General features: G+C 32.4%; 1 protein-coding gene across 3 annotated transcripts in view; it reads left to right on the top strand.

The window, feature by feature from the left end:
* LOC123549323 (b(0,+)-type amino acid transporter 1-like) overlaps positions 1–23,030 on the top strand; it is a 39,846-nt gene extending 16,816 nt beyond the window's left edge. For 2 of the 3 annotated variants that reach the window (XM_053545478.1, XM_045337323.2), the window contains exons 2-14: positions 739–892; positions 8,232–8,333; positions 8,802–8,929; positions 9,505–9,643; positions 10,310–10,435; positions 10,973–11,072; positions 12,273–12,317; positions 14,556–14,679; positions 16,800–16,903; positions 18,634–18,730; positions 19,198–19,347; positions 19,935–20,103; positions 20,887–23,030. In XM_053545478.1, the coding sequence (XP_053401453.1) occupies positions 739–892; positions 8,232–8,333; positions 8,802–8,929; positions 9,505–9,643; positions 10,310–10,435; positions 10,973–11,072; positions 12,273–12,317; positions 14,556–14,679; positions 16,800–16,903; positions 18,634–18,730; positions 19,198–19,347; positions 19,935–20,103; positions 20,887–20,945 (1,497 nt within the window). In that variant the 3' untranslated portion in view covers positions 20,946–23,030. The remainder of the gene's footprint in view (positions 1–738; positions 893–8,231; positions 8,334–8,801; positions 8,930–9,504; positions 9,644–10,309; positions 10,436–10,972; positions 11,073–12,272; positions 12,318–14,555; positions 14,680–16,799; positions 16,904–18,633; positions 18,731–19,197; positions 19,348–19,934; positions 20,104–20,886) is intronic. The other variant, XM_053545479.1, reaches the window with a different exon arrangement.
* Positions 23,031–26,278: the final 3,248 nt, after the last annotated feature.

The raw sequence follows: 26,278 nt of genomic DNA, 5'->3' as shown, positions 1-26,278 counted from the left end.
AGTGTCTCAAAGAAAATCAATACATGTTGGTATCAAAGTAACATAAATCAACTATTCTCATTGATCATCAGCTCGAAGCGGGGGAGTACAGAAAACATGCAGAAAATGTGTTTGCATGGGCATAAATCTGGATTAAAATTACTTAAATGTTAGGTTTATGATAATTTGCCAGTACAGCCTGTAAGAACTGGCTGGATCTGAAATCATTAATTAGATATAAGAGGATATACACGGAGTAGTATCCATATACAACTAAGTTTTACTATGGTTATCATTAAAAATTAATATGTTTAATGTTACCTGAAGCAGAACACCGCTCCGCATGAAGAACCATTGTGCATTTATTGATTTCTCTTTCGTCTAACATTGATGCAGATGAAGTTAGATTCAGCAGGAAAATATATAAATATTTTTACACAGAAGAATTTACTTTAATCGCCTTGAAATCGATTTAATGCATGTGTTTGAAGGTGAAGTTATTTTCTAATAAGGAACACATAAATACATAGTACATCTATATTTTCAACATACAATCAAAGAACCACACAATTTATGCTATTTTAATTAAAGAGAATATATTGCATCATCTGGAAAAAGGATTGCGTGCACGTGGATGCAGCATTTACAACTAAACATATTGATCTTATTTTAGGCTAGCACGGAATCGGTTAGTTAAAAGTGTGTTCCTCCTAAAGGTTTATATCAATAGGATTATTATTTAAGCAACAATCCTTTTAGATGTCTTCGTTGGAAAAGAATGGCAATGTCAATGGCGAGGCAAAGGGCTTGTACAGTTCCAATGGCCAGCTAGACAGTACCGATGGGAAAGCAGAAATGAAGAAAAGTGTTGGCCTGTTTTCTGGGACAGCGCTTATTGTCGGAACTATGATAGGTGAGTTAGCATTTTGTTTACAAAGCTGATCGATTTTTCATCTTTCTTAATCTATGACTGACCCTATAGAGCTATTCTAAAATCTCTCATAATTCAAATTCTTAACATATGGAAACTTTTCACTTTTAGGTAACAGAAAATAATCTGCTATAATTGGCACAGTACTACATAATTTAGATTTTAAAATTTCTTTAAATATTACTCATGGCTGTTGATTTGTATTACTTAAATGCAAGTTTAACACTTTATAATGCTTAATAATATGTAAATATGCAGTTCCCGTATCAAATCGCGAATATACATGAGGATAATGATGATGAAATACAATGCTTTTAAGTTACATGGAAAATTAAAGTCTTTTCACACTTCTGCAAATACACATATTTATAAATATAGGTAGTGCACTGTTTATATCTTTTGCCCCAAATCTAGACATTTCAAGAAGAGACGTTTTAACTTGATTGAATACCAACACTAAGCTAAGGATCACTTTTATTGATCAATTCTCAATTTAATCTGGAAAATACACAATTATTATGCTTTTAAATTATATTGCATAAAATAAAACAACATAAAACATGTTAGCTGATATCTTTTTAGCCCAAAAGGAATGTTATTTTAATATAGCAAGTGAAGCTTTTCTATTCTACAAACAGCTTTACGCTTCATGCAACATATGCACTTTATTGTTAGACATTGTACACTTTACCTATAAAATGTACAAAGTTCATTCTATGTATACATGGTGCCGCATTAGTCACGTTTTTCATGCGTGCCTCAAAGCATAAGCGGAAAAGTAACTTTGATCTCAAAGATATAGATCGCATGAGACACAGCCGTTGCGCAGTAAAGTGGAAAATAATGCAAATATGGGTGATATATATGGTACTGCAAAGAGAACATAACTTTAACAATATTTTATGAGGAAGCCTGTGAGCAAAACGAGAAACATCTATCGACCAGAGTTTCAGAATTCTATATATTCAGTGACTAGAAATCAATAAACCTGCACGAAAAAATCTTAATTATATATTTCAATTAGTGTTTGCCGTGAATACCGTGAACTAAACTTTTTATTGGCGTAAAATTTGTTTTTCTGACTGATAAAATCATTTTAGCTGTTGTTCATATACTGTAATTTACTGTAGCTCTTTTATACGATGAATACCTCTTATGAACAGACTTAATCAAGCAGAGTCTGTTGTTATACTGCTTGGTCGCATTCTATGCTTCCAAAGGGTAATTTCATTATTATTTGCCACATGAACAACTGTCAGTGCCTGTACATTATGTCACTATATTGCACATTTAATAATCATGTATTAATTTTGCTTCATTCTTATTAGAGTTTTAAAAGTTAGAAAAGTCATGATGAAACCTATTCAAGTATACACAGTCATGCTTAAACACATTTCCCTGTAAATACTTCACATGCTGTATAATCTGTTTTATATGGTACTTTGGTAAATATCTCCAGTTCCCCGTCTGCAAATATCTGACATAAAACCAAATGAGATCCTAACAATTCTTTTTACGATGTAAATACCATCTATGAAATACATCCTTTGGAGGCATGGGAAGCAATTGAGCAAAACATGGCACACTCGATTTGTTTTGAGCATCGACTTAAGAACAAGAAATATAACCGAGAGACTTTTCAACCGGCATGCGGAACTAAAATGTTACCATAAAAGCTACAAGACCGTGCCAAATATTGATATATATTCAATAAAAAGAAACGACATGTGCAACACATGTAGCCAAGTAAAACAATATCAGACCCGGTTTGAATGGATTTGTTAAAGGTGATGAAATGTGCAACAACCACAAGCGCCGGAAGTATATTTCGCGTTGATTTTGTGCATTTCAGTTAGGGGTTTAACTTTTGATTCAGATACAAACTTCAGTGACTTTATAATTTATATAATAGTTATAGTTGATCTTTTTCTACCGTTAGTGTAATTTTGTAAATAATTATATATGCCTGTTGAAAGCTTTGATTCTGTTTTGTTGTAAAGTCTGAAATTCGGTGGAAATAAAAGCCTCGAAAAGTAAACAAAATGTACAATAGCCAAAAAGCAGTAAACACATTCAAAGAACGCAACCGTTTATACAGTTTTAATACTTATTTTTTTTTGTTGTTTTTACTTTTTGCATTATATATATAACTAGCCTATATAAAAACAATTTTGGTAAATAATAGTATGAAAAGTTTTCATTTGATAACTTGCTTTTACTGAACTGATTTTTTTTTTCAAGCAGATTTCTATAAAAATACGTTTTGTTTTCCTTTCTAGCCGTTGTACCTTTTATAATGCTCTTTTTCTAATAATTTCAGAAATAAAAAAAAACGGTTTCTGTAACTAACCGTCTTGTCTGCAAACAAGAAGGCGGGGCTTATCTGAATTGTTTTGATATTTTTACCAGTTAAGCTGGATTTATCTTGACATATTTGTTGTAAAGATTTTGTATGATCATCGATTATCTATACTGGCTTTTCCCACTTATTGTTTACGCTAAAATCGGGCTTATCCGACCATTACAAGTAAAGTCTTTTAGAAAAAAGTGTTTACATCCACAAAATTTAATCCATGGCAAGTGTTTTGAATGACGCAAGATAGTTTTCCCGATTATATTTTCTGTGACTTGCACATGTATTTTGTTTGTGGTTACAACACACTAAATAGCTGTTCTTTTTTAATCTATATAAAACTGACATATTTGCAATGGCCGCAGCACACATCAGGACCCGTTTAAATGTCTGTAACTTACATTTTATTGAAGAAATTGTCAGTGCTGAGATTTTAGCAAAATGGTTGCATAGAAAATAAGGAAAATAGTTTTTTAGAGCGAAAAAAATACAAAAAAAAAAAAAACAACAACTGAGGACTATTTTTATCCGCCATTATGCGACTACCATTTATTTCGCGCCATTTTCCTATTTAGTGTCTGTATGCCTATAAAGCAAAACTGTTTTATCTGACATTGTGCCAGTTTCATTTGAAATGTACAAGCAACCTAAATGCATGAAAACATACTAAGTTTTAGCTTGATATCAACAGTTTCTAAGGTTTTATTTTGCATTTTCAGTAACATAAGACAACGCGTGAGAAATTGCCAAAAATAGCTGTCGCGACATAGTTTTCAAGCAGTTTCCCTAACTGTAGCCTTGTTTTGACCTGTTTTGACATTTTCTACTCTGATCTGCTTACAAATTACACAATAAAACTATTAAATGTGTTCAATTTTACCTCTGATTGCCAGAAAATAGCAATCTTTACGTTAAAGAGTATGCAGTTTTTGAAAATAAAATACACCAAAAACAATGAAAATGCGATATTTTTGGGTTTTTAGCCTCATTTACAACAAAATAGCAATAAATTTTTCATTTTCTATCAAATTCTAATCAAAATAGTCCATTTTCATCCTCATCTGGCCAGATTTCAATTTTACCAGTGTCACCTTACAGGTTACAACGCACTAAATAGCAGTTCTTCTTTATTCTATATAAAACTGATATATTTCCAATGGCAGCAGAACACATCAGGGCCCATTTTAAATGTTTGTAATTTACAGTTTCTTGAAGAATATTGTCAGTGCTGAATAAAATTCAAAAGAAAAGTGGGGGTCATGTTTGATGCAAGAAAACTATTTTCAGTCAAACACACAAACTGCAAAGTCAGCTAAAAATGAGTCCTCAAATTGTAGTGGTGGTGTATGATCTAAGATTCCAAGAAAAATTCTGTCATGTTGTTATTTCATTATGAAAATGCTACCTACATGTCAAGCATAGATCTGTCATGTGATTTTAACAAAAAGGAAAATAGCTTTACAGAGCGATAAAACTGAGGACTATTATACCTTTATGCGACTACCAATTTTTTTTCTCGCCATTTTCCTATTTAGTGTCTGTATGCCAATAATTATTGCGATTAATCTATTTATTGACATGTAATTGTTAACGTATATCTTGAACAATATATTGGTTATTTGGCATGATTTTATCTTTTTAATGATTTTGTCTTGTATATCGAACTCCTTGCCCAGTTGACATTTGAATGCTTTGAAATAACATGATATTCTATTATTATCTCAAGCATAACTTTTACGTTTGACCTTTGTGTTTTATAGGGCACGTATTGCGTAGTCGTCCTGTGAACGTTCTTTTTGTATTTTAAAGGACAATTTAGCTGTTAAGATTTTAAAACAATATTTTTGACTGCTATACAAATCTTGCAGAGAAAATAACAATAGAGAGAGAGAGGGGACAATGAACTCAAAACAGAAGTAGGGTTTAGTTCACAGGAAATACCAGGATTTATATTACTTATTGCCATCTATGGTTTTAGAATATGATATGATATTTATACGAACATATAATGAGTATAAATGCTACATGACCGGCTTATATTATAATTATTCACATCAAGTATGCTTGGTATGCGTTTAAATTTCAATATCACATTTTAGACAGTATAATGTAAAGCTGCTACTTCATCTTCAATTTTCATGTATGATATCCATGTAAATTTAAAGTTATACTATGTCCCAGTTTCAGACAATTACTATAAAGTATTTTCGTAAACTCGTACACAATGCATTTCAATAAAACAAAATTGGTAAATACATAACTAAATACAATACAAATAATATATACTTATCACGGAGCAGACTACATGTGACTAGTACTACATGGCATTTAATTGTAAATGTAACTCTACATACACAGTTATATATAATACATAATGTAGTTTCTCGGTATCTGATGCTTGTATTAAAAGGGACTAACCCACACATTTTAAGCGAAAATATTTTCTCTCATTAATCCATAAAAAGTGAGTACTCTGCTAGTGACAAGTGACATAAGATTTTTTGCAAGATATTCTTATAAATACTAGTAACCAAAATTGTTGCACAGAAGGTAAGTAAACGTTGCAACGCTTTTGAAATAATGCAGAAAATTCACGTTTTTTTTTTGCATTTTTACCAATATCTAACTTCCATTTTCACATACTTTATCATTTTCAGTGTTATATATTCATTCTATGACAAACTTGATGGAAATGAACATGTTGAAACATTTCATGAAAACTGTGGGCGAGTAGCTTTAATCACAGTTTATATTACTTCATATATAGCATATTGAGGCTTTTCTGCATTTAATGTTTTTAGAAGTAACCACAGATATATATATATATATATAGTAGCCGCCCGCTAAGCTCAAAAGGGAGAGCGTCGGTCTACGGATCGCGGAGTCGTGAGTTTGATCCTCCGTGACGATTTGATAAAATACATTGTGTCTGAAATCATTCGTCCTCAACCTTTGATTCATATGGGGAAGTTGGCATTACTTGCGGAGAACAGGTTTGTACTAGTAAAGAATCCAGGAACACTGGTTAGGCGGACAGTTATTCTAACCCGCCGTTACATGCAATACTCTTGAAAAATGGTGTTGAACCTAAAACAAATAAAGAAACAAACAATAAATATATCATACATTTGATGAGGGTTTTTTTCTGCATTTAATGCTTGTAGTTAATGATAAAATATTTTAGTAAAACGTGAGCATACTATACCTTTAAAGTTAAGATAAACACGATATTTGATCGTATTAATTAAGTTGGCTTAAAATTTCTGTAGAAAAGTATTCTGCCAAGAACACAGGGCATCTAATATAAACCGTATAAATGTATCAGACTCATTGATAACAGATCATAAATAAATGATATTGTACATAATACCCTACCTCTTTGTATAGTATGATAGACGATGTCATGAATGGCAAAAATAGTAGCCATTTTATTCAGAGTTCAATTGCTTATATTGATATCTCATCTAAAACGGCACAGCTCGGCGAATGTGTACTACGAATATTGAATAATTGATGTTTTTATCTTCAGTTGTGTACCAGTCTCTTTTTCAATATTTCTGACACAGGATTGTTGGTCGAAATCAAAACTCCTGAAAAAAACGTTTTGAAATTTATTTATGATGTCATGTAATAAAACATTTATTGAATGGCTTACCGGTCAGTAGTAAAAAACTACAAATATATTACTTAAGAGCAACAGACGGATTATCCATATTAAGAATATCATTCACACAGCATGACGTATTGTTACATTTCTAAATAACTTCTGTATGTGCTCAGTATAAATATCTTACAAAAACAAATCAGCGATCAATGGCGCGCGTAATTTCTCGTATAATTACCAAATACCTGTCGTTAAACTACATTTTAAGGGTTACATAATAACTGAAATTTGAAATAACGATATTACATAAATCAAAAATTACATAACAGAAATGAAGCATTTTACCTGGCGTTCTTTAAAATTAGAAACTTACTATTTTGTTTATTAAGTGAAAAGCAGATCATTTACAAGCGTTACACAGATCGATTGGACGCGCTTGTTTACCGCATGAGATACGTGATTTGTACAGGGTAGGTGTCCTTTGTATTAGTTGTCTGAATTCATTTTTGTTCGAGAAACATAAAATGAATGAAATGTGTACTGTAAAAGATAATAGGTAAGGGTAGATTTCTCGGAAGCATAGAGCACTATGAAACAGCCCCAGAGCCACGCATTTGCAAAGTAGGCCCACAACAAAAAGAAGCTGTAACGGAAAATATTACAGACGGGTTGCTACAAAAATCCAATAAGTACATGTTGAAGGGGAAAGTAGAACAAGGAAGAATATACAAAGGGAATGCTACTTTCCTTAATCACAGTTACACTACAACGTAAACCACAATAGTGCAGACATTCATGTACCAAAGATAAACACACACAACCACACTCAACTAACTAACAAAGATAAACAGACAAGTAAGATACAACAACTCTGTAGGGCCGCTTTAGACCACAAACACACAAACGCACACATGTAAGCAGGAAAAAACAATCGTGTACCGCCTTAGAATTCCGGTAGCCAAAATAAAGTGGGGTTGGGGTGGGGTCACGAAAACTAACTCATAGTAAAGGGGCTGGGGATGCCAGAACAAGGGAGCACAATTAATGCGTTTATCCCAGACGTCACAACGATGGATTGAACACGCTTGATTACAGCATGCGATACGTGAGTTTTACAGGGCATGTGTACTTCGTATTAGTTGTCTGAGAGAAACATAAAATAAATAAAATGTATATTGCAATAATTCTAACAATAGCTGCAAAGAGTTACACTTTTGACCATTACCTATGAATTTATCCAAGACTAAACAGAGCTGTGTTTTTAACGTAAGCATTGTCGTTATCCCCATACTTCTAATTTATATTTGTGGAATAACTAATAGTATTTTAGAAGGGTCTGATATATTGCTTTCGGTCAATTGTAGGTTCTGGAATCTTTATTTCCCCTAAAGGCGTGTTAGAAGGGACAGGCTCGGTAGGATTTAGTCTCATTATATGGGTAGCATGCGGACTGCTATCCATGCTAGGTATGTACAGGTTTTATTTGTGTGCAATTTTATATGAGACTGTGAATTTCAGTGAAAATTAATTCACTCATTAATTACCAAACAGAAGCTGTTTTATTGATACCATGGTACATGATGCGAAAACGCAAATGTGCCCCTTTTTCAAGACTTATCATTATGAAAAGCCGTAGCTGTTGAACACTGTGATATCGTTCTTTATATCAAATATGTCTACAGACTGGAACCTCTGTGTGTTAATTTAATGATGTCTGAATTGGGTGTAAACTTTTAATTAGTTATTTAATGTGCTATTTACTGACATGTGCTTTAAAAGCAAAGAGATGCGCTTGCACTTAATATTGATAAAATCAAGACAACTAAATGGATTCAAACTTTCTTTTAATTTGTAGAATTAATATAAGACTTGAGTCTTGTGAAGAATTACCGACAATCTACTGATGTTTTGTTTCAAATGTTTATGTCTTACAGGTGCTCTCGCTTATGCCGAATTAGGGACGTGTGTTCCCAGATCTGGCGGGGAACACGCTTACCTCATGTACACGTTTGGAAGCGGCACGCGGCGCATTGGCACAGTTGTCGCATTTTTGTTTGATTGGGTACACAGTTTTGTATTTCTTCCACGTGGTGGTTGTCTGTAAGTGAAAATCAAAATAGGTAATGAAATTGCTCTAATGCCTTGGCCATACTATAAGAACAGTCAGATGACGTTTTGCATCAAAGTTGCAGGTGAATCCATGTGTAACACTTCACTCGTCAAATGTTACTCATTTTTGTACTTTCTTGTCAACGAGCAATTATCACGCTACTAGAAGAATTTATTTTGTTGGGTTTAACGTCGTACCGGCACAAATATAGGTCATATGGCGACTCTCGAGCTTTGATAGTGAAGGTAGACCCTAGGTGCCCCTCCGTGCATTATTTCATCACGAGAGGGCACCTGGGTAGAACACCAACCTTCCGTAAGCCAGCTGGATGGCTTCCTCACATGAAAACTTCATCGACCCGAGTGACCAGTAGAAGAAAATCATCTTTTAAATCTGTAACAAACTCTAGGAAGTACTGAACGCATACAGTTAAGCTATTTTGAACTTACACACTCGTTTAACAAGGCGTTAGCGCTTGAGCAAAGGTCAGTGACACTTCAACTGAATATTATTTTATGTCATTTTAGGTTGGGCTGTTCATTCTTCGACCGATTATGTTTAGTGTGATGACTTTGTCTCTGGGTACATATGTAGTGAAACCATTCTTCCCGACATGTACAGAACCTCCCATGTATATTGTTAAACTGTGCACAGTCCTCGCCATGCGTAAGTAGACCAAGTGTGTGTGCATGATTGCGGAATATTATTGCCATCATAAATCTGTTTTGAGAGACACTGAATTTTATTGCAATTTCAATATTGTCTGTATGCTGATTTTAAACATTTTTTGTTATAAAGATGCAATTATAGCATATCTTCTGCTCGAGAATGTCAATTTGCGAGATGTCTTAAACTTTGGAATCGATCTACTGAGAAAAGAACAAAGGGTGATATTCACCGTCCAAATGCGTGTTCTAATCTGAAACTATAAGCAGCGATCTTATTTCAGTTGATATAATATGTGGGACTTTTCATCTTTTAATAAGATACGTAGATTTCACTAGGCGTTGTCCGTGAAAAAATTGTCTCTACGAGATTTCAGAACGTTTGCTTTTCTGACAATCGACCCTTATTTATTATTTGAAACGACTTGCAACAATGGATAGATTGAAACAAAACACATCAGAACATCAGATATGAATCGTGGTTTAAGTAATTTTATGAATTGTCAAATGTAGTACTCTACATTAATTCATAGGTGTACACATTTTTGCAACATTATGCCTGATTTTTTATCATGACTTGTAATTTTGCAACTGGCTATTTTATTTTGTATATTTAAGGTATATAATCAGGTATTGCGGTCATATAATCATACGCTTTTGTTTATAGTGATTTTGGGTGCAATTAACGTATTCAGTGTAAAGATGGCTACATATCTCCAAAATGTTACAACTATCACCAAACTTGTGGCATTAGCTATAATTACTATCGGGGGAATCTACAAAATTTGCTCAGGTAAACTTTACACCGCTGTTGATATTTTGTTACAAAAAAAAACTCGTAGTATAAGATATTGTAGATATTGTAGGAGTATTCTAAACGCAGATGATACACTAAGATAGAAGTCTTCTCGTGAATAATAATAATAATAATAATAATAATAATAAAAATGATAATAATAATAATAATAATAATAATAATATTGCGCTCCTAAGGCAAGAACTCGTGCATATTTCTCGATACAAATCAAATAACTTATAAATATTATTTTTCTAGCTATGCATACTTACAATATAACTTGAGACGTAAATATTTTATATTGACGTTCAAATTATATCGGGTACGTAACGCCATTTGTGACGACGGTATTTTAATATATGTCGTTGCGTTTGAAATTCATTAATGTAATATAAATAATAATTAACTGTTCTCCTAAAGTAGCACAATTTCTGTGCTGCAGACCTCGTGCATATTTCTTTGAACAAAGCTAATGACTTAATTAAAAGATATCTTACTTTTATTTTATACGTCTGTTATTTTTTTCTGTTATAGGAGAGACAGAATACATAGCTTCCGGATTTGAAGATACACGAGAGGATCTATCACTCATATCAATTGCATTTTACAATGGTCTTTGGGCATACGACGGATGGTTTGTGTTTTTATCATATCAATAGCTTTGACAATGTTAGTAATTATTGATTCGAGAAATATGCATAAATTCTGCAGCGGAAATATTGCGCAACTTTAGGAGCGCGGTATTAAGTTTAATAGTACTGAATAGACTAAATAGGTGATCCAGCACCACTTCTGGGTTAGTCGCAAAGAAAATAATTCCCATTTTTCCAGTTAAATAGGCATTTTCATGTTTTATGCAAGTCAGTTTCTGTTTGTATTTCATTGTTGTCCTATACCTGACATTTTGGTAGCAATTTTAAGGAGATTGTTTGCATTTATAGAAATGTAAACAAATCTTATTACTCATGTGTTCATACCCACATTTGAGCTGCCAGATATTCTATAGTGTTGACCTGTCAGACTTAAACTCTCTCTTAGAAGATACATGACTCCTACTTTTCTTGGTGTTTTTGTCATTTTATACGTCATGTAAGAACATAAGGCTTGTATTTCCATTTTAGATCAGACGACTGTTAATTTTATATAGAACATATAGCAAATTTATTTGCTACTATATATCCCATTATTCCGCAAAAGAAGGAGTGCACATTTCTTGATCTGTTTTATTACATTTGCATTTACATTTAAAATGATAATATACTATAAATGATACAAATTTGATATAAATCTTGCGTGAAATGGAAAATATCCCCGATATGAAATTTGAACATCGATATGGAAAAAGCTGACGTTTAAATCAGTACAAAATAAAACAACAACAAAAAAATGACAATATATATATATTTAAAAGAACATAGACCGATCTACTTTATTCTCCATCTGAAATAACGTGTAACAAGTCGGACTTTAACAGTTTTTTACATCCTTTTTTTTCAATGGACTTTGCAGTTTATTAGATATGTGTTTATTGGAAATATTTCGCGACTTTCGAAGCGCAGAGTTATTCCGCAAAACTAATAATCTTTTTATTACAAACACATCTACTTTAATTAATATTAGATAAATTATATAAGTTTTGTACTTTGCCTCTGTGAAATTGAACGTATTGCTGTGAACGAACATTTTACGACAACAACACGCGTTAAAATGACTTTAATGGTGGCGTCATGCACCTATTATGAAATTGTAACGTCAATATGGAAATCCATTGACGTTTCATGTCTTATCATAAATACATGGAGATTGAAAATACATGTTGTGGTTTGTATTTCAGGAATAATCTAAACTTCATTACAGAAGAGTTGAAAGAGCCAGAAAAGTAAGTATTTCCGCTAACCCATGGAAAAAAACAGGGTATTACAGAACGTAATGGAAAATGAAATTAATTAGCAGAATAAAAATAGTGTATATGTAAATGTATAATCTATATTACATCAACATCACAGTTTTTATCTAAATCAGCTCGGTAATGTTGCGAGATAAAATCAGTAATATCTTTTTTCGTAAGAGTAATTTATGACATTTAGAAATTTATTGCTTTCTTAAAAGCCCATAATAGATCGAGTTTCGAGATACTTTGTAACAAAACATAAACATATCTAGTAAGGAAAATGATGAATTTCATTAAAGCTATACAATATTTCATTCATGTGTTACAGTATACATTTTAGTCTCATATCTAGGCCATGTTATTATTGTTCAAGTTTATGCATCAGTTATATATATTTTAATAACATTTACAATCCACTACATTCAGGTTGATACATCTTTCATTCACTATTAATTTTTTTGTGTGTATTCACACTGCCTGAATTACTAGTAAAAAGTTATAAATATTACCAGTAAAGTAAAATAGTTGTACTTTTCATTTTTCAGTTTTGTTAGTTAAATGGTAGCCAAAATAAGAAAGACATACGTCTATACCGTTTTTCTTTTCAAAAACAAATATCGAAATTATTGTTTTGCTTGCCGCTCCAATGTTTTCGGAAAGATATCTGATTAGCATTCTTTCTGATTGTTTTGGCCAGAACAAATCACAGAAAGTGGATATTTAGTATACCTGTAAAGAACCTTTAACACGACACTTTATATTTTTGCCAACATTTGAAACTTTTCTGAATATTGTAAACATTAAATTTTTAAAATGTCAAAAAAAAGTTTTGAAATTTTTAACAAGTAAATTTCATTTTTTAAACGAAAACAAATCATAAAACATAAAAAACACTACTGCTTTGTCGTGGCTTTGAATAAAATTAAGGTTTTCTTGTAGTATATATTTGAGAAACTTTTGTGCCAAATTTAAAGCTACTTGCAAACACTTTCAATTACTATTGTGAAAATCTTTATATATGTATGATAAATATATACTCACAGTGTGATGTAGACAATGTCTCTGACACTGGAAAAGGCAAAAGTAGTGAAATCTCTTAATAAATACTTGCCAACCATTAGGAAATGTTCATCGTATTTATCCTTTAAAACGTGTCCGGTTGAGTTAGCCCTTCCATCACCTTTCAAAATAGTTTAACCCTAACTAGGTAAAATTACAGAAGTGCTCGTCGGATAATTGAGTTCACATATCGTCTTAACACAAATGTTTCAGATAACCTAACTTTAAAAATGTAAGCGAGTGACTTGAAAAAAAATGCAGTTTATTTACTTATAATTAATTTGCAACTTTTTCAAAATTGGTTCAGGAATAAAAAAAATGTAATTGTTCTTTTTTTTCAATAAGACTTTTAGACTTTCAAGTGTTGACTGTGTCATTCATAAGTTATTGGCGAAAAACTGAGGATGTCTTTGGGTGAACTGCTTCTTTTTAATACCCGATAAGACTTGGAACATGTTGCCTCACCAAGAATATTCCTTCTCGTAAACCAGATCTTTACCATTTTCCCTGGCTGGTTCATCTCGGTAACCATGTGGAACATCTGATGAACAAGAACATTATTGTAATTTTATAACTATAATTAATCTCATAAGTAATATACTAGTCTTATCAAAATGAGGTATTTGTTAGCATTAAATGAATGACATCTGTTTGTAATCGCTTAGCATCTTTTTAACAACGCGCCATTTTTATTCTTATCACGCTCGCCGGAAAATAGTATGAAATTTGTTCCGCAAACATTGTTCATAACATTTTGGTACCTGTTCTGTCTTCAGGGTCACAAGATAAACTAAGTTTTGCATTAGAACATGTTTACATGTAAATAAATACTACTGGCGTCCTAGTAGTGAAATTTATGTGATTATATACTAATACCTGTTTCATGTTGTTCAGTTTTCTAAATTATTCAAAATACTTCAATTGAAGACAATTTCTCACTTTTAATATTAAACCAAATCTTTTTATCTAACATACAATCATTCATTCACTGTCATGCACGTGTTTGATTTATGTTTGTTCTCTTTATCTATTTCTAATTAACATGTATGTAAAAAAAGTCAAGACTTGTGTTGTTACTGAACCGATGTTTATTTCATTTTTACAACAATATGGTGAAATAAAATATCATTTAAACTAAACTTTATGCATATTCATGATCTTTTTCAGAAACCTGCCTCGCAGTATTTTAATTGGAATTCCTCTCACAACACTTGCATACTTGCTTGCCAATGTCGGTTACTTTGCTGTAATGTCAAAAGAAGAGATTTTACTGTCTCATGCTGTAGCCGTGGTAAGATATATCAAAGGCAATGATCTTATGGATTCAAACATGTTCATAACGACACCATCTAAGAAAAACACTTCGCATAAACATTGTGTTATTACACTAGCAATAACACTTCGCATAAACATTTTGTTTGCATAGCCGCAATGTCACTTCGCATAAAACTTGTCATTACGCTCGAAGTAAAACTTGACATAAACATTGCGTTATTGCATTATCAATAACATTTTGCTTAAAGGGAATTCCTATAGTTTTTTATGCGCATCTTTCTGCGCAGCCTACACTATCTATGGAAAATTGAAGTGAAGTCAACATTTGTTTAAACATGTGTCAGACAATCTTAAATATGAGGAATCTTGAATAAAATAACATTTTTAATAAGTTTTATCAGTAATCAAATGTTGATACTGGTTTATGTTGTATTGACATGTATCATGCCCGACATGTATCATGCAACTTGTGGCTGTGTTTTGACGCATTTTAGTACAAAGACATATTGTTCATATAATGTTAGACAATTGACTTTGTATTAATAAGACAATATCTGCTTTCAGGTCATTTAGTATTCAATTATAGAAAGGATTAAGATTTTTTAAACTTATTTTTTAACTTCTAGCAGATATAATCAATTCGGTCAGGTTCGCGCCATTTTTCGTCCGAACAGGTGCTGTATTCAAGCGGTCTTAACATACAACTTAGCCTGGTGACCCATACATTTTTGGCCATTTTTATGTTCACAATACAATTATCTATACACAAGGAAAACAGGAAAAAATTCTATGAAACAGTTTTTTTCAAAATTTAAAAAATAACATTCTTTACTATGAGCACTTTTCATTGAAAAAAGTTCACAAAAGTGAATATGAAACGAGATTTTTTTTTTCATTTATATCCATTATTGTAATGATTTAGTATTACAAATATGACTATGATATTAAATAAGTATATAATAAAATCTATGAAAAGAATCAATCTTATTGTGCAGTCTTGATGCATATTTTTGTTGGTATTTATAAAAAAAAAGCAGAAAATTATAAAAATGTTGAAAAATCGCTAGCAGTTTCAGCAACAGTGGGTGTGTTCAAAACAATTTTTCACAAAAACAAGTCTGGTGACCCATTATTTTTATTTGTTCATTGATTTCAGCACAAAATTTCCTATCAGATATGTGAATTTGAAAAAAAATCTATGAAAGGAATAAAACTATAGGAATTCTCATTAAACATAATTACATTAGTAATAACCACTTCGTTTAAACATTTGTGATATTGTAGACCGTTGTGACATTTGGCTCAGAAAAAAAAAAGAGTTATTACCTAGCATTAGTTGTCTCGAATGCTGCAGAAATGTAAATATTCTGCAAAATAATCATAGTTTGGCTGTACTGTGAAATACTTGACTATATCAGTGAAATAAATTAATATTTAACTGTCTGTTTCAGACAGTGAACATGTCAACTTTATATTTCACTAATACGGATCTACAATTGAATGTAACAGAATATGAATTATTAATAATCTGAACTTTTGTACAAAATATACTTTTATATAGACATAGATGTATATAAATACCTCCACGAACATAAAGATGTAAAATCCACTATAATTAACAATTTTTCAAAAACAGTTAAGACTTTATTAATTTATATAATTAATATTTAATAATTTTATTTTTAAGCTAAATTTAACATTTTTTTTCAACATAGATATCGTGAGGTAATGACATAGTGAAACCACGGTGCAATGCAAGTGGCACCGCATGTGTGAAATATGGATTGGTTAAAACAATTGAAAATCGTAAGATAAAAAGAAAATTTGTTTGTTTTATAGGTATGACCATAATATAGTTCACTCGTGAAAACCGTAATTTCCATTTTAACTCCTGTCTGCGCCACCCGTGAAAATATTGCATACGGTGTTCACTCGGTGAGATATATTTCGATCATACACTGAAACAAATATATTTCCTCTATAAATGCATTGATAATTATTTCCTTTTTTATTTAACACTTATTTCTAAAAAAGCAAAATGACTGCAATCATTTATTACGCAAAATAGTTCAGTGCTTAAAAGCATTTTATTCAAATTATAAATATCGTTTTTTTTTTGTTTTTTTTTCTGTTCAGACCTGGTCAACATACATGCTTGGAGTAATGTCGTGGTTAATGCCTGTCTTTGTTGTTTTATCTTGTATCGGGTCTGCCAATGGCTGCTTGTTCGCTACAGGGCGGTATGTGTTCATATATTTTCCAGTTTTCTTTTACTCCGCTTTCACTTTGTAAAGTGGCTAGGAATTGAAGTAGTTCTTATTTAGTTAAGGAAAATGTAACTGACCTAACACTTTATGGGATTTTTTTGTGTATTTAACATGTCATATTTGAAATAATTCAGCATTAAAATTTACGTCATAAACCTGAAAATTATCATGGAAATTTCTTATTTTTATTTAATATTTACGAATTTCCCACTTTATTCTAAGTCTAATATTTTGTTTATTTATGTAAACTTCTAAATGCCGCTTATTGGTGGTTTGTAGTAAGTATTTTGTAGGCCTACGTACGCAGGTTCAATAGTCCAAATTCAATAGCATCGTGTGTTTTCTTTTACTATACCGCGCTTCAGTATGCATGTGTAGCATTCTATCGAGGTCGGCATGCTCCTATTGCATGCTAGTTAAAAATGACTGCGTAAGAATTTATGCCTCGAAAAGACATTTAAAGAAGCGAAAAGGTGTAAATTCAGTGGGTTGTACGTATTTAACGAACTGTGGTTTTCTTATATATAAGTTAACACCCCTTTTTTTCTTTTGATTTTTCTATATTAGCGATAGAGTTCTTTATGGGAATATAAGTATCTGAAAGTCTGAAAAAACGTTATCAAGTAAATGGATTTTATGTGAAATAAAGAACAGCCCGATTTAGTGGTATGCAGTATATAACGTGCAAAATGTACAGTGCGCCGTTCATACGGTAAATAGCATAAGACGTAGATGCCAGTGTCTGTAAGCTAAGTGTAACTATAGTAGCTTTTAATTAATTGTTGAAATGATTTATGTCGACTTTGTTTACCTTCATAGAAAAATTCATTTTTTTTGTATCCTTGACCTTAGGATGAACCAAGGTCAAAGAGAGCATCAAACACTGTTATTGCTGCTACATGTCTTTTTTCTTGTTCTATCAAATCTCGTGAATCAACTGTTTTATATATAATATTTCATGCACAGAAAAATGTTATATTCTTTTAATTCCCATGCATCAAGCACATGATGTAAACAATCAGTATCACGTTAACCAGTATACTGCATTAATTAAGTACCGATTTAAATCTTAAAAAGATATAATAAACACATTCATATATTAACATGGAACTCATTAAAAAGCAAAGCAAAAATCTTGCACATTCATGAGAAAACATAAAATTTAAGAGGTAGATGAGATTAAAATCGTATCTAAGACAATTATGTTCACAGAAGCTTGTCAGTTAAAAGTTTAAAGCTACTAGCCCACAGATTTGGTGAAATTTTTCAACATGTTCATTTTGGGTTGGGTCAGTTACATTTTTCTTGACTGTTTGGCATAGAATGTATATGTGACACTGAAAAATGATGACGTGAGTGAAAATAAGAGTTAGCTATTGGTAAAAATACAAGAAGAATGTAAAATTTTCTGCATTATTTCAAAAGCGTTGCAACGGTTTACTAACTTCTGTACAATATCTTTGGTTATTTAAAAGGATATCTAGCAAAAGTCATATCACAATAAACTTGTACCACTAGTCACTTTTAGAGTACTCACATTTTATGGATTCTTGAGAGAAAAATATTCCCGCTAAGAATGTGTTGACGAGTCCCATTAAAATAAAGAAGTCGTACTACACTGCAAATGTATTCTTGAGAATTTTTCTTGAATTTCAGGTTATATTTTACTTGTGTATTTTCAGTGTATTTTTATTGAATTGCAGGTTATGTTTCGCAGCAGCTCGTGATAATCATTTTCCAAAAGTTTTATCATTTATTCAAGTTACAAGGTTTACTCCGATGGCTGCTATAGTTTTTACCGTAAGTAATTGCACATTTCTCAAAAGTGTTTGTATCAAGAATGAAATCTTCAACAAAATCATTTGGAAGCAAAGAACGCTCTCCGCCCACTGAAAATACTAATAATTTGGAAGTATGGAACGCAACCTAAAGAAAAAACGTAACGAATAAAAGGTTATAAAATGTCCAAAAGATTGGAAAATGTATCAGCGCCGAGCAGAAGTGCGTGGGGGCTTTTTACGGCCGTCACAAGGCACTTGAATAGGTAACATTATAAGATGTTCAATTTGTTAATACAATATTTTGTTCACTTTCAATATCTTGAACGTCGTTTCAATTTAAAAATAAATCTATGGAAAAGAGTGAGATATACGGTTGCTATAGTAACCTTGCACATCGATTGTTCTTTGGATTTTTGAATTACATATCAGTTACGTGTTACAACTCTCTCACAGACTCATATATATCATATTTATTGTATATTTCAGGTTATTGTTTCCATGATAACACTGATACCTGGTGACCTCAGCACATTGATTGATTTTTACAGTTTCTGTATATGGGTGGGGTACGGTGCGACAATGGTCGCACTTCTTGTTTTAAGATACAAAGAGCCAACACTCCATAGACCTTACAAGGTACAGTACTATTTATAGGGCAATGATATTAATATACATGTAGATTTAATTTTTAAGCTACTAGTATAATACTCCGTGTGGTAACTGTAACATCATAATTGTTTGTAACACCATTCACTACAAAATTTTATCGTATGTAACAACACGTGTAATTTTTTGTCCGGTTTAATGTCGCACCGACACAAGTATAGATCATATGGCGACATTCTAACTTTGATGGTAGAGGAAGACCCAAGGTGCCCCTCCGTGCAATATTTCATCACGTGCGTGCACTTAGGTAGAACCACCGACCTTCCATAAGCCAACTGGATGGCTTCCTCACGTGAAGTTCGGCGATATATGACCATTTTGTGTCGATTCGCCTTAAAACCCAACTCACCCGCCCCTCACATGAAGAATTCAACGCCCCAAGCGAGGCTCGAACCCGCATAGATGAGGGGCAAGAGATTCAAATTCAGCTACCTCCACTCGGCCTTGGAGACCCCTACACATATAATATATTAGATATTTTTAACAAAATCGGTTGCAGGTAAATAAATTGTTCTTTACGTAGTAAACAGAAGATGTCTATTCTTTGTATATTTCAGGTGCCAATATTTATACCTATCTTTGTGTTCATTATGTCAATATACCTCACTGTATCGCCAATAGTACAGACGGGACGGATCACGTTCTTTTATGCTGTTCTCTTCATCTTCTCAGGACTGTTTGTGTATTTTCCATTTATCTACTACAATTTGAAAGTACCTTATCTTGGTAAGTTTTCCATTTATCTACTACAATTTGAAAGTACCTTATCTTGGTAAGTTTTCCATTTATCTACTACAGTTTGAAAGTACCTTATCTTGGTACGTTTGTCATTTATCTACTACAATTTGAAAGTACTTTATCTTTGCAAGTTTGTCATTTATCTACTACAATTTCAAAGTACCTTATCTTGGTAAGTTTTCAACTTCATTTACGACAACTTAAAATACCTTACCATGGGCAGATACTCCAATTCATCTACTGAAATTTTAAGGTACCTTATCCAAGTAAGTTTTATTATATTGCAGTTTGAAAGTACATTCTTTCTTTATATGTATTGTAATTTGAAAGTACTTTAATTGGCGTACATTTACTTCCATCTGTAAACTGTAAAGGTTGGTGATATTGTTATAAGTTTGATAGTAACATTATAACAATCAAATATCGTACCTATCTATTACAAATCTACTAAAAGTTGGCAGTGGTCAGACAACACACAGTGTGTGTATTGTAAATATGAACAACTACAAGTACATACCATCTCAATGAACATACATCCATGCTCCAATTTCTTTATTATATTGTTTTGTGCATATTTAGATAAAGACAGGACACTCGCATATTTTTCATATTCAATCAACCGGCAAGGAATGAATATTAAATTGGAATAACCTGTAGCTTGACACTTTCACTGTTATTTTACTGTAATATGCTGTATTATTGTCTATATAAAACACTAAAACTATATTAAATCAAAACCAATGCAGTTATCTTGTGGTTTTCATTTTTCAGATAGAGGCTATCGATTCATACAGATTTTATTTCAATTGGTACCACCACATACATCATGAGACAATAGTGGAATGGGACATTGACAGACAGGACATAAGCAATCTAAACAGGGTCGATAAATGCATACATAATTTATTGCAACTAAATGTCCTCCAGATATAGCGGAAGCCAAAACACTTGAAGCATTGGGACTTTTGATAAAAAAATAGGACATTTTAGCAAATTGTGATGATCGCGATTATCTAATCTTGATGTCTTAATTGGAACTGTGTTATGACATGAACTGTACTTGTACTGTAAATGTAACTTTATTTTACCGTTCATGACAGTTAGTGTGATATAACATTTTATCATTATAACATTTATCTTCTGCATCTTTTATATATTACATCATGTGTAAAATTGTTTCACTTTGTTGTCCTTGCATAGCATATGTAAAAAGGAAAAAACTTCTGTTATTTCTTAATTTTTCAAAGTAATATAGTCAAATTGCTCAGAATCTTAATGCTTAGAGCAATCAAGTCAACCACTTTGCCTTGCCGTTTTCTGTGATCATCTAGACAATACACGCACGGGACATCATTTGTGTGTTATAATCTAACTAACTGTATTTTTAGAAGAGACAATTTCACCTTAATAACTTGTAATATTTAAAAAATAGTTTTGACTTCAGCTTTTGCATGAAGTTTAGGTCAAACACTATAAATCAAGATACTGCAGTCTTGATAAGCCGGTACAAGGAGCGTGATGGGATGAAGACGCTTTCATCCCATCATATTTGTGTACATCATATATGTATAATATGATATGTGTATCATGTGTATATGAAAATATTGTCCTAATGTTATGTGTTACACAATATTCCCATTTTGTTGTTAAATTCTTTTTCTAAAATATGAAGCATCCAAAAGTTACTTTGTATTTTTCTGAAGTACGGAGATATTTAGCTATTATAATAATAATAATAATAATAATGTTTCCGCCACTGTCAGAAGTTCTTTCTTTATAAAACGAAAGCTTACTGGGTGTGGGGCGTTTATATTTCAGAACAGTATGTGTCTAGATAGGCCTTTGTTGATATTATTTCTGGGCCACATTTTTCAAACATCTTTTTTGTCTATGCGTTTTAGAAAAAAAATGTAGTTTGTAAGATAATTTATTCATGTATTAATTTGAAACAATGAGTTTTGTATGTCATTTTCTTATAGTAACAGCTATTGTCTACATGTGTTGAATGATTATTGTTTATTGGCTTAACCCTTATCATGCTGGACACGATTGATTATGCCTTTGCGACCAGTGTAGATCGTGGTCAGCCGTGCAGTCTGATCAAGATCTTCACTGTCAGCCATTCAGTCAGTATATTTCTGGTAAGCACCCCTTTTAACTGTTAATGGTACTGTACATTGAAAGATGGACAAGTCCATTATAGAAATTCAGCAGGGTAAGGGTTAAAATCGAACTTATCTGTCACGTTTGTGCCTTCTTTGGTTAATGTATGCCTTTAACTTTTCTACCGGTGATAGACACAACAGGGCCATGTTTTATTTACATTTTATAGCTTTTTTTAAGCACCGGAATTTGCTCACCAATATTTAGATTTTGTACAATTTCTTTTCCTCGGTAAATTGAAGCTATGAGCCGCGCCATGAGGAAACCAACATAGTGTGTTTGCGACCAGCATGGATCCAGACCGGCCTGCGCATCCGCGTTGTCTTGTCAGAATACATGCTGGTCGCTTTCAAAGCCTATTGCTATTAGAGAAACCGTTAGCGAACAGCATGGATCCTGACCAGACTGCGTAGATGCACAGGCTGGTCTGGATCCATGCCGGTCGCAAAGCCACTATGTTGGTTTTCTCACGGCGCGGCTCAGTTGAAGATATCTTACTGTTGGATTACTCAGGCCATGCATTCCGGTCGTTTTATAAATTGTAGTTAGCAATATTTCATCAAAACCTGTTTTGTACTAATAAAATACAAAAACTTGAACTCTTTACTCGTTTTTAATAAGCTCCCATGAACAAATTTGAGCATTACTTTTGAAAAGCCTTGCATTAGCCACACCTCTGTGTTAATAAATTCCAACTCTATAATAATGATTTTGATATTCATTATGCAGAGACTTTCACAAATAAAACCATGACAATATGAGGTCTTTTTGCTGCAAAGGAGTGAAATTCAAAGGCTTTATTATCAGTTTTATTGGACAATAATGACGAAATAAAATTCATAATATCCATAAAAAATCCATATGTGTTGCATTATGACCATTAAGTTGGTTGAGAAGAATATAAAGTCAAATGTATTTTTATATTATTCATACAACTTTAAAGCGAGTCTGTATAGAGTGTGTGTTTAAGTTTAGCGTTTTTTTTTTTTTGACATTTCGTAATTGTCTAAACGACGGTGTCTGCTTGTAACAGTGTGCAGGGCAGCAGTGAGCAGAATGCCCAACTTTATAGTGCTGCCCCCGTACACACGTGAAATGGTACCCGACCCTGTCACGATATACTGACACCGAGATGACTAGTCCTAGTACTATCCTTTTGATGTTGAACACCAAGCTATTGTATTTTGTATATTATCACTTTATTTATTACATTATTTCTTGAACATCGCTATTTGTCGTTGCAAAATCGCCACATATGCTATAAATCTTTTGTACCGCATCCAAATAAGGCAAAACAAATCATGCTGAATAGCATGGCATGTGTTATAAATTCCAAAAATTGGAAAGTTATAGCAATACCTTTACTGATACAGGCTAGTTTCCTCTCAACAAAGTCAAAAGAACACCGTCACAATTATGATACAATGCTTCATCTGTCAGAAGCCAACCAAAAAATGATCACCACTATGTTTTATGTTTTTAATTTATCCGTTGTACAACATATGAACTTCTATATATTCATATTTTTGTCTTTAAGAAATAAAATGTGATTTGATAACTTTCTATCCGACCCAGACACCATAAAATTCTAGCGCCCGCCAGCTTATCTCAGTAGGTAAGAGCGTTGGTCTACGGACCGCGGGGTCGCGAGTTCGATCCTCGGGCGGGGCGTATGTTCTCCGTGACTATTTGATAAACGACACTGTGTCTGAAATCATTAGTCCTCCATGTGGGGAAGTTGGCAGTTACTTGCGGAGAACAAGTTTGTACTGGTACAGAATCCAGGAACACGGTTAGGTTAACTGCCCACCGTTACATGACTGAAATACTGTTGAAAAACGGCGTTAAACCCAAAACAAACTAACAAACAAAACTGCAATGAAAATGTATGAACCAGGTCTCATTTCCTGTATTCACAAATTACATTTGTTTTGTAACTCTAATTTTTAAGTTCCATCATTGTTGTGGTCATATATATTCAAAAGAAATTTAAGATCCATTTACATCATTCTTTTGAACTTAACAAATAATCGTGTTTCAGTTAAGGTAGTTCTGCACGTTAGAATATTTTTTCTACACAGTACAATTTGATTAAACACTGATTTTTCAAAACTTGAGAGTATACGTCGGAAAATTCAGCAAATAAAAAAATAATGTCTAGTGCTTGATGTTTTTGCGAGACTCATCTGGAGTTTTTGGGAAAATCACAATTTTGATGACATTTTCACAAATATATCTTTTCTACACTGTAGATATTACTGAAACTTCCCACAGCTGGAAATAAACATATGGATAACAATAAAGTGATATGAAATGTGTATGTCTGTTTGCTTGTTTTTGAGATATTTGCCCATGTTTAAAGTGAAACGGACACTTAAAGCTTATTTTAAGACATTATAACGTGTCAACATTTGTAATATCATATTGTATCTTTAGAAAGACAGTAACGTTATTGTTTTAATATATCTACTTACCGATTGCCATTAATTCATGGAATGGTTTTCATTTCCGTAAACTAAGTCCAGGCTATATTCTACGTTATCCGTACGCCATTTTATCGTTCTGGCGTGTTGGCGCCCTTCAAACGCACCAACACGTCAAAAACGACATTTTAGCACGCTGATACGTCAATCTGCAGATGCCCGATCACTGCTCGAAGGGCGAAGGATTTAACAAAGATCAAGCGGTTCTGCTCATGTTAACGTGCGAGAAACCATGTATTATTTGCTATTCTTGCATAAAATAATTCATATCCGTTGTCATTCCCTTATTTTCCAAAAAGATGTTTCTACAGTTTTTCTGTCTTTGAAGTTCTTTTTGCAATTTAGCAAAGAAAGTTTTCAATATGGAAGAAAAAATATTAGAATTTGAAAATGTCTTATGGTAAAAATAAGTTAAAAATGTTTTGGCCCACAATAAGTATAAACAAGAGCACCGCCTACGGGTGCCAACTCTTGTCTGTAAGTGCTTCACGGAAGGCAATATCCAAAAAAAAAGAGTTATGGTTTTTGGCCTTCTTACTCACCTATTGGCGACAATAAATATATAACGTTTTACTGTTATAGTATGAAAGAAACGAGTACCCAGTTAAAGACTAATTAAAAGGATGTGTTTTTTTAAGTTACTGGGCTATAATTCTGACAAAATTCGAGACAGAGTTATGGGTTTGGAATAATCAAATGATGATAAACAAGTGTATAAAGTTTCAAAGCTATATCTCTTAATGAGTTCATGAAAAGTTGATCTAAATAAATAAATTAATCAAGCAGTTCCAATTTCTAAAGTACATAAAGGGTCATACTTCTGACAAAAAGATATCGGGAGGCAAGGTTCTTAGATATCATACTTAACTAATAATTATACACCTTTCTGTAAAATGTCAATGATATTGAAATTATAGTATTCAAGACAAGTGGATCTGAACAAAAATGTTGACTAAGAAATTCAAATGTTCTTAGAACAAAAAGGACTATAATTCTGACAGGATATGTCAGGTTCTGGGGCTACGTACTCAACTAACGATAATAAACAAGTGTGCAAAGCTTCAAATTTTAAACTTTATAGTTTTTCATAAAAGTTGATATAAACAAAAAATCATAAACCAACGCTGACACCGGCACCGACCATCAAGTGTCAACAATGCCGAGTACATTCCTTTTAAAAATCAGAGAGCTAAAAATGTCCATTTTATTTAAGAGGTTATATTCGAAGAAACTATTTCAAGATTTTGTTTTCGAAGTAATTCTATAGATCTATGACATACCTTTTTTTAAATAATGCCGTGTACATTTAAAAAGATCAGACGAGATAAAAATGTCCATTTTATTTACGCAGGTTATATTTGAAGAATTTCTAATAGATCCGCTAGTTGACATAATTTGCCGGACATTATGTAAATTTAGTGTTTTCAGGCCTATTTTTACTAGTCCGTGTTTTGTAATACAACCATTTTCAGAATTTTATTTTACTGAGGTATATTTTGCCTGGAAGATACCTACTG

This window comes from Mercenaria mercenaria, chromosome 6 (assembly GCF_021730395.1).
Source record: "Mercenaria mercenaria strain notata chromosome 6, MADL_Memer_1, whole genome shotgun sequence".
Lineage (NCBI taxonomy): Eukaryota > Metazoa > Mollusca > Bivalvia > Venerida > Veneridae > Mercenaria > Mercenaria mercenaria.
This window is presented reverse-complemented; position numbering and strand designations above follow the sequence as displayed.